The 10,638-nt window shown below is 36.3% G+C and overlaps 1 protein-coding gene across 1 annotated transcript; it reads right to left on the bottom strand.

Annotated features, from left to right (window-relative positions):
• Positions 1–2,469: 2,469 nt before the first annotated feature.
• On the bottom strand, positions 2,470–9,227 carry LOC115526395 (olfactory receptor 8K3-like). Its single transcript, XM_030333799.1, has 2 exons — positions 8,303–9,227; positions 2,470–2,582 (listed from the first exon to the last, which is right to left on the bottom strand). The coding sequence occupies exons 1-2, from the start codon at positions 9,225–9,227 to the stop codon at positions 2,470–2,472; spliced, it is 1,038 nt and encodes a 345-aa protein (XP_030189659.1).
• Between the last annotated feature and the right edge of the window lie 1,411 nt (positions 9,228–10,638).

The following is a 10,638-nucleotide window of genomic DNA, read 5'->3' as shown; positions in this document are numbered from 1 at the left end:
TTTGACTTCAGCCTAGGTCATGATCTTGTTGTTCCCGAGTTCAAGCTCCGCATCGGGCTCTGTACTGACAGCTCGGAGCCTGGAGCCTGTTTCAGATTCTCTCTCTCTCTCTGTCTCTGCCCTTCCCCCACTCATGCTCTATCTCTCTCAAAAATAAATAAAACATTAAAAAATTTAAACAAGAGTAATTTAGTAAATTCAAAACCTTCTCTCTTTTTAAGTATCCTCTTTCTCTTCATTCAAGATTTAAAACAAAACAAAAATGCCAAGAAAATACTTCACATGCTGGAATCTTACAATTTAGAAAAATTCCATTGAATACATTTAAAAATCAGGTTCTGTAATTTGACATGCACTTACTGGCTTAGTTCGGTAAGTACTCAGTGATTCGATAGTTTTCCTTCATTTAATAATACCAACATTTACCATTAACAAATAAAAATAAATCTGAGGGAAACATATTTGCATTCACATTAAATTAAATTAAGTACAATTTTGTGTATTTTTGAGTTCTTTAAACATTTCTTTTTAATGTTTATTTTTTTATTTAAAAATTTTTTTACATTTATTTATTTTTTGAGAGATGGAGAGACAGAGTACAAGTTGGGGAGGGGCAGAGAGAGAGAAGGAGACACAGAATCTGAAGCAGGCTCCAGGCTCTGAGCTGTCAGCACAGAACCCAATGCAGGGCTTGAACTCACAAACCATGAGATCATGACCTGAGCCAAAGTCGGATGCTTAACTGACTGAGCCACCCAGGCACCGCAATGTGTATTTATTTTTGAGAAAAAAAGTGCAAGTGATGGAGGGACAGGGAGAAAGATGGACAGGGGATCCAAGACATGTTCTGTGCTGACAGCAGAGAGCCCAGTGCCATGTTCAAACTCATAAATTTTGAGATCATGATCTAAGACAAAGTCGGATGCTTAACCAACTAAGCCACCCAGGTTCTTCAATGTATTTTTGAGTTCTACTACTGTGAAGGTCAGTAGATGCAATCTGGGATTCTCAAAGCCCATGAGTCAGTTGAAAATATATTCCAATGATTTTATTTTTGGTAGTTCATAACTGACAAGCCAGGCATATTCAACTAGTTAACAAAAATCTCTCTACATAAACAGGGAAAAACCCCAGACATTCCTGTTGTAAAAAATACAACTGTAAAATGATCATATTTATAAACAGATTTTGGAATGTATATGATATGGATATGAATTTAAAATATATACTACAATCATTCAGAGGGATAGAAGCCATTTCTATAAAGTTATTTCCAACAATATAATAATTATCATAGTTGTAATATTATTAATAATGCATAATGTCAATGTCTATACAGAACATGCATAACTCATTGAGTTTCACTTTATTGCACTTTGCAAATCCTACTTTTTTTTTTACAACTCAAAGGTTTGTGGCAACCCTGCATCAAGCAAGTGTATTGGCACTATGTTTCCAACAGCCTCTGCTCATTTTGTGTCTGTGTTGCATTTTGGTAATCTCACAATATTTCAGACTTTTTCATTATCATTATATTTGAACTGCTGCAATCTCATAAAAAAAAGTTAATGGAGGTGAGGTGGTTTGAATAGAGAAATGTTGGCTAACTGCAGAAGGAAGAAGGACAAGGAACTGTATCCGGTCAGCATTTCCTTTTGGATTGCCTCATCCTACTACAACTCCTCCCATCCTCAGTGTTGGATGAAGAGTTGCTTCTTCTGGATGAACAAAGAAAGTGGTTTCTTGAGATGGCATCTATTCCTGGTAAAGATGTTGTGAAGATTATTGAAAGGGCAACAATGGATTTAGAATATTAGATAAATGTAGTTGATAAAGTCGGGTCAGGGTTTGAGAGGATCTACTCCAATTTTAAAGTAGTTCTACTGTGGGTAAAATGCTACCAAAAAGAATCGCATGCTACAGAGAAATTCATCTGAGAAAGAAAGAATCAATTGAGGCAGTGAATTTCATTGTCATCTTGCTTTAAAAAAATTGCCTCAGCCACCCCAGCCTTCAGCAACACCACCCCATCAGTCAGCAGCGACCAACATGGAAGCAACACTCTCCATTACCAAAAAGATTACGACTTTCTGGAAGCTCAGATGATGATGGTTAGTGCATTTTTTGAAATTGAGATATGTACATTGTCTTTTAGACATAACGCTATTGCATACTTAATAGACAATAGTATAGTGTAAACACAACTTATATAGGCCCTGGGGAATCAAACCATTCGTTTCTCTCGGTTTAGTGTGATACAGCTTTATTGTGATACTGGCTTTAATGTGGCAGTAATCTGCATTATCTCCAAGGTATGCCCGTACAATATATTGAGTGTTGTCCCAATTCATGTAAACAGCCAAAGGCTGCTGACCACAGTGATTAGACAAATAAAAGGAACAAGGTACAACTCAGGAATATCTATCAACCCCATGAAAAGAACCTTCACGGATCAACCTATACAGTTTGTCATCGAAAGAGCTGCTGAAAACCAGAGACGTCAACAGAGACCGAGTGGGGAATCTGGGCTTCTTTTTTCCCTCTGGCAGTCATGAGGCAGTTCCTCCTTCCTCTGCTAAGCACTATCAGAGAAAGGTTATTAAACAGACAAGATAAAAGATGATTCGTTGACTTGTAATATAAAACTGTTCAAGTTTCAGATCTGTGAAAGACATCAGACCGAAAGGTACACATATTGTATAAATACACTTACAGGAAATGCCCCAATGGATGAAATCAGGGAGGCAGGAAAGAGATTGTTGGTTGCTTGAGGCTGGGGTTTGGAGGTGTTGATGAAGAATGAGGAGTAACTACTAAATACTAATAGGCACGAGGTCTCTTTCTGGGGTAATGAAAATGTCCTAAAATTGATTGTGGTGTTGGTTGTACAACTCTGTGAATATCCTATAATCATTGAATTGTACACTTGGAATGGGTGAATTGTATGGCTTGTAAATTATATCTCAATGAGACTGCCATAAAAACAAAAATAGCAACAAGGGGAAGAAAGTCCATTTATGTGACTATTACTAGATCTGAAATCAGGAGGTTAATCTATGTATAATCCACCTTGCAAGACACAGAAATCACATTTATCTAATAGGTATTAAATTCTTTATGGCAGACAAAACATGTGAAAGTTTAATGACTTTGTAAAAAATTAAAACTTGAAAGAAATCTTTATAATTTTCTATTTCTAAATCAATTTTTTGAAAATAAGTCTCTAATTTTTATGGAATCAAGGTGCACTGTGATGACCAAAGAAAGATTTTATGAAGAGGTAAGTTTTAAAAACGCCAACATTTTCAGGGGTGCTTGGGTGGCTCTGTTGGTTAAACATCTGAATCTTGATTTTGGATCAGGTCATGATCTCATGGTTCATGGTTTTGTGTCTCACGTTGTGCTCTGCACTGACAGTGTGGAGCTTGCTGGGGATTATCTCTCTCCCTCTCTCTCTGTCTCTCCCCTGCTTATGGTCTCTCTCTCTCTCTCTCTCTCTCAAAATAAATAAATAAACTTTAAATAATAATAATACTACTAATAAGCTCTCTCAAAATAAATAAAAAACTTTAAATAATAATAATAACAACAACATAATAATAATAATGCTAAAATTTTCTATGACAGAATAAAATCTGAATTTTTACTTTGTCTACTCTATGGTTGACTGATTTCTATTATTTTGAGCTGTGCATTATATAAATAGGCAGATACCTCTGACCATATATTTTGTTATTATTTCATTTCATGTGCTATTTGATGAAAGTTTGTTGAGATTTAAAGAATATCATCCAAAGTATTTTAATCCTTATCATGAAGGAAACAATCAAGGTAAGACTGAGTGTAAATATAATATGAATTTCTGCTGAAATATAACACAGGAAGGAATAGGAAGGCACACCCTTTGTGCCTTCCAGGGAGTCACTCACACATACTAGAAATTAGAATAGAGTTTCTCCTGTAATATGACTTCTGAGATTTCTCTACCTCATAGCATTCCTGTTCAGCTCTCCAAGTGGTTCCTCTTTCTCCAGGGAATTCTGAGATACGCGTGGCACCAGTTGTCAATTCCCACATCCTTCTTCTTTCCCAGTGGTGCCTTTCTCTAATTAAGGAATCTTATGCAGATACAATTTGACATCTGGGAATATTATGATTATTGTAGGTCATTAGATATTTAATGAATCATAGATCATTCCTTATTCCAAATATAATATCATTTAACTTTCATATGCAAGATTCTCAGTTATCTCTCTCTCTCTCCCTCTCTCTCTTTCTCATATTTTCAGGAGCTCTTTTGATGACAAACTGTGTAGGTTGACTGATAAGGTTTTTTTTTTTCATGAGGTGGATAAAGTTATAGCTTGTTCTTTTTATCTGCATCACCACTGTGCTGAACAGCCTTTGGGTGTTAACATGAATCAGGGCAATATTCAATGTATTCTACTTCATTGGGGAGGTGTTTTTCACATCTTAGTCTATATGAATGGCACACCCGAAAATAACATGGTGCCCAACCTTCACAACTGCAGGTAATGCTCTACCTTTCTCCATTATATCATTTAGGAATGTTTTTCCCATGCATTTAATGGGTCACTCAACAGATCATGGCTCAAGAAAGAGGGCCATGTTTTTCATTAAAAAAAAAAAGTGATGGACTGTTGAACTTAACGGCTTTTCACTAGCTCTGTTGCACAACATCAGAGTCAATATATTCTCTTGTCCTTATGTTAATTTTCCAAATGGGTGAAGCTTGGATAAAATTTCAGCAAAGCCTAAGGAGTAGAAGATGATTGAGAATAAATAGTCCCCTTACAGGCCTCTCCCACCCCCCCCAACTTTTTTTTTTTTTTTTGGAAAGAGTATCTATCTCTTATAGTGTCCCTGGCAGAATTCCTACTACAAATCACTAACAATGACATTTGGCTTTTTTTTTTTTTTTTTTTTTTTTTTTTTTTTTTTTTTTTTTTTTTTTTTTTTGTAATTCTGCTTCTCCTTACCTTTTATTTCTCAAAAGGAGTCAAACTTTGAACATAAATATAAAAATATAAACCTCCTTGTTTATTTCTTTTCAGGAAGTTTCTGATAACTTAATGCTAATTCTTGCCCTCTTTCAATTTATTAGAGATTTGCTCAGGCTTTGTCCTGCATTCACTTTGTTATGGCTGTCTGAGCAAAATCACCCTTACGAGATGCCTGATTAGGAGCAACTGGGTGGCTCAATCAGTTAAACATCCAACTCTTGATTTTGGCTCAGGTCATAATCTCACAGTTTTGTGACATTGACTCCTGCATTGGGGTCTGGGCCTGACAGTGGAGACTATTGGGATTCCTTTACTTCCCCTCTCTCTGCCCCTCCCCCCTCTGTCTCTCTCTCACTCTCTCTCTCTCAAAATGAATAAACATTAAAAAAAACCCAAATGCCTGATTAATTAATTAATTACTGTGAGTCAGTTCATCTATTTGTAATTAACTGATTTTATCGTTCTTGAATTCTTTTTCTGTGCAGACGTGGCTTCCATTATTTTATGAATCTCTCTGCTATTTCTCCTTTTCTAATCTGACATCAGCTTACGGGAAATTTTACTCTCTGTCATCTCTGGGATGACATCAGTGAAGCATAAAAATGACATTAAGAGACAATAAAGGGTATGTCTTAAGGGCATGAAGCCTTAGTAATGAACTAGACCACCCAGCTTTGAAGCCTGGTTCTAACACCTAATGAGTTGTGTACTCTGACAGCTTACTTAACCCCTCTGAATCACCATTTTATAAATTAAAAAATAAAAATTCTAATACAATCTATCTCACAGAGCTGTTGTGAAGACAAAATCCAAGACGCGAAGAATGCCTGTCATACAGTACCCAAAGATGAGATAATACCTACTAGTGTTTATGACCATCACAAAGATTCCTTTTAAGGACATCAACAGTTTGATAAAATTGATCCTCACATGATACTGTATTATGCAATATAGTTTTTTTCTATTTTGAGACTTTATTTTTTATGAGAAGTTTTAGGTTTAGTGTAAACTTAAGAGGGTACAGAGATTTCTCATATATTCCCTGTCCCAACAAATGCATAGCCTCCCCATGTCCCATTATCCACATTCCCCCGTAGAGAGGTACAGTTGTTACATTTGATGAACCTATACTGATACGTCGTTTTCACTGAAACTCTATCATTTATATTACAAATCATCCTTGGGGTTGTACTTTTCTACTGCTTCGGACAAATATATAACATCTCGTATCCGCCATTATACTTTCATACAAAATAGTTTTACTGCCCTAAATTTTTTCTCTCTTTCTCTATTCATCCCTTCTTCTTCCCTAACTCCTGGCAACCACTGATCTTTGCACTGTCTCCATAGTTATGCCTTTTTTCAGAGTGTCGTAGAGCTGGAATCATACTGTGAGTAGTGTTTTCAGATTGGCTTCTTTTACTTAGCAACAGTCATTTATGGTTGCACCATATCTTTCTGTGACTTGATAGATCATTTCTTTTTAGTGCTGAATAATATTCCATTGTCTGCATGTGTCATGGTTTACTTACCCATATACTTACGGAAGGGCATCTTGATTGCTTTGCATTATGTACTTTTTCTTTTTTTTTTTTTACTTTTTAAAAATTTTGGTTCAAGTTTTTATTAAAATCCTAGCTACTTAATATATAGGGTAATATTGGTTGCAGGAGTAGAATTTAGTGATTCATCACTTACATATAACACCCAACGCTTATCACAGCAAGTGCCATGATCATGCACTTCTTAAATTTTATTCCAATGAATTATTTTATTCAATGTCCATTGGCTAAACAGAGACTTTATTGTATCATGGTGACCAAAGCAACTATCATTAACTCCTAACTTCAGTAAAATCCCAGAAATACTAAGAAGAATAAAAGTAAGCAAAGGGGAAATTAAAAATAAGCACATGGGAAAGTGTGGAATGACATAGATTACCTATGCATGAGAGGCAAGATCTGTGTGTCCTTGCCATGTATCCATCCTCATTCACCTTAGAAGTATGACAGAGTTTGGGGCTCCTGGGTGGCTCAGTCGGTTAAGCAGCCGACTTCGGCTCAGGTCATGATCTCACAGTCTGTGAGTTCGAGCCCTGCGTCGGGCTCTGTGCTGACAGTCAGAGCCTGGAGCCTGCTTCCGATTCTGTGTCTCCCTCTCTCTCTGACCCTCCCCTGCTCATGCTCTGTCTCTCTCTCTCTCTGTGTCAAAAATAAATAAACATTAAAAAAAAAAGAAGTACGACAGAGTGCAAAAACAGGATTGTTCATTTCCCTTTGCTTCCCACATGTAAGAGAATCAATCAATGCAGGTAAATGGTGATAGCCCATTAACATATGGTGCATAAAAAGTATTGATAAATTTTGGGAAACATCAATCCAAGAAAAAAGAAGCAATACAATTAATTCATTGTAGAATAGTCCTCTTACTCAAGGATACAAAAACAAGTGGAACATATTTTTTAAACATGGATAATTACTTTTCTTAAAAAAGATAAGGCAATATTATAATATACTAAACCAACAAGCCAGATTACTAAGAACAACCAGTTGAGGGAAAAAGCACAAACCAGGGAGCCCTCAAAACTTTATCTTAATTTGAATATCCTCAGATATCAACCAAAGGGGCTTTGTGAGACAAACCACGGGCCACTCAGATTGCTGGATTACCAAGTATGTTCAGCCAATAGACTCATAAATTGAGGAGAAGAAAGGGGAATCTCAATGCTTGTAATAAAGGTGTTTGAGCGCACTACTGTGACCCAATACTTCAAATCATCAGATATCACAGAAACAACCAGTATTAAAATAATTCCAAAACATACCAGGGAAGAGTTTGAAGGCTAACACAGAAGGAAAAGACTTACACACACACACACACACACACACACACACACACACACAAACATAGGCACTGCATTTTTACAATATATAGGTGAGAAAGACACAGAAATACTTGACAGTTTTGTGTTTATGTGTCTCTCTTTGTGTATATCCATCTAACACATTCTACTGTACTATAATATTTACTTGATTTACATACACAATCCACCTTTCTCTTGGAAGGAAGGTGATATTTTTTACTATTTTGTTCACAAGTCAATTTACAACAGTTAGACGTGCCTAGCATACATAAGACAATCTATAAACTGTCTTCAAATATGTTGAACGCATTTGTGTTTCCTCTTTTCTTCAGAGGCACAGAGAGAAAAATTTAAAGTCCATAAGCTAGTTTATAGGAATCTTGTTAGACAGTGCATTTTAAGAAAAAAAAATTACATATTTTTTTCCACATCCTTTGTCCTGCATATTTTACATCCTTGTTCCTCAAGCTATAGATCAAGGGATTCAACATGGGGATAACAAGGGTGTAAAATATGGACGCCACTTTATCAGTGTCAAAGGAATGACTGGACTCAGGTTGCACATACATAAATATCAGAGTCCCATAGAACACGGTGGCCACTGTCAGGTGGGACCCACAGGTGGAGAAAGCCTTGTGCCTACCCTCAGCTGAGTTCATCCTGACGATGGCTACGAGGATCAGGAGGTAAGACACAATAACTATCAAAAGGGATGAAATCAAATCAAAACCGGCTAAAATCAGAATAATCATTTCAGTTTCATGTGTATTTGAGCAAAGCAAAGATATCAAGGGGAGACTGTCACAGTAGAAATGACTAATGACATTGTAGCCACAGAAGGACGAACTAAAAATCTTTATGGTGACTATAAGAGACACAAATGTGCTGTAGAGATAGAGGATGGCCACCAGCACCTGACACACCCTTTGTGACATGATGACTGGATAGAGCAGAGGGTGACAGATGGCCACATAGCGGTCGTAGGACATTGCTGTTAGAATAAAAAGTTCACTAACAATGAACACAAGAAAGAAAGCGAGCTGTATAGCACAAAAATAATAGGAGATTGTATTTTGATCCACAACAAAGTTGACTAGCATTTTGGGTCCTACAGTTGTTGAATAACCCAGATCAGTGAGAGCCAGGTGTTTGAGGAAGAAGTACATGGGTGTTTGTAGCCTGGAGTCCATCTGGGTGAGGATGATCATGCCCAGGTTGCCCACCACTGAGATCATATAGATGATGAGGAAGAGCCCAAATAATGGAGCCTGCAGCTCAGGACGGCCTGTGATTCCCATGAGAATGAATTCATTGAGCATTGTTAGATTATGTGTTTCCATGCAGACTTATCAGGAAACCTATTCTGGATAGAGATATCAGCATGGTCAGTAGATTTCATGTGCTATCACCTGGGTGAAATTTAGTATGCAAAACTCATGTAAATAAAATACATCCAAACTTTCCAATTTCAGATATTTGAAAATGCAGCCATCTCCCCCAAGGCTAGTATAACATAAACATAGACAGTCAGTGGTCCTCAACTGGAGGTAATTTTATTGTAACTGAATGTCGTTTTATCGATATCTAGAAGACATTTTGGTTGTCACAACTGGAAGGTGGGGCTCTGTGGGCTTGTGATGATTAGAGGTCAGTTTTGTTTCTAAACAGCCTGCAATACCCAATATTCAGTTAGAAATAGCAATAATGCCAAGTTTGAGAGACCAGGATGGTATAGATAGATAAGTAGATAAATAAGAGAGAGAGAAATAGATACTAGGTAGATACAAAAACATATACGTATATAAATATAGATATAGATATAGACATAGGTACACACAGGAAAAATTTTTTTAAATCAAAACTATGTTAAAAATTTGACTGTAACACATAGAAACCATACGGTACAATGTTTTAAAGTTTTCAATTAGTCGTTGATATAATTGCAATTACACAGTGGCATTTATAAATTGTAGTTAATACTATAACTTAATATACACGTCAATATATAATCAATTATACAATTATATAATAAATACAATAAAAATTTAAAATCCCCAATTCTCAAAAATATACAGAACCCACTACTTCGATACATATTCCCATAAAATCCTTTACACCTACAGGTGATACAGGCTGACACGGTTGTCACAACTGGCACTGTGTGTGTGGGCATGTGTATAAATTAAAAAAAAACTATAATGGACTACAGCTGAGAATTATTTGTCTTTGTGGCATAAATATATGAGGTAGATTTATATAGATAAGGTCTGTTATACCTCCACTTATGGCATATATGAGGGCTACTCTGGGCCAGTAATCTAACTTAGCTAAAACTCTTTATTCTCATATACAAAACAATACTTCCTTGCGTAGGGCTCTTGAGAGGGATAAATGAAAATTGAATGATGCAATATGCCGGTGCTACTGGAAAATCATGTACGTAGTGTTTGTTTGCTTGTATTATTTTTTTAAGTTTATTTATTTATTTTGAGACAGGAAGAGATAGAGGAGGGACAGGGAGAAGAAGAGACAGAATGCCAAGGAAGCTTCATGCCATCGGACTAGAACTCTGTGTGGGGCTCAAACTCATGAACTATGAGATCATGACCTGAGCCAAGATCAACAGTTGGACACTTAACCGACTGAGCCACCCAGATGCCCCAGTTTTTTTTTTTTCTTCTTTTTTTTTTTTTTTTTTAATGGTAGCACTAACTTAGCTCAAAGCAGGTCTCATCACATATTTGTATGTAA

This window comes from Lynx canadensis, chromosome D1 (assembly GCF_007474595.2).
Source record: "Lynx canadensis isolate LIC74 chromosome D1, mLynCan4.pri.v2, whole genome shotgun sequence".
Classification (NCBI taxonomy): domain Eukaryota; kingdom Metazoa; phylum Chordata; class Mammalia; order Carnivora; family Felidae; genus Lynx; species Lynx canadensis.
The sequence above is the reverse complement of the archived record's forward strand: the minus strand, read 5'-3'. Positions and strand labels throughout refer to the sequence as shown.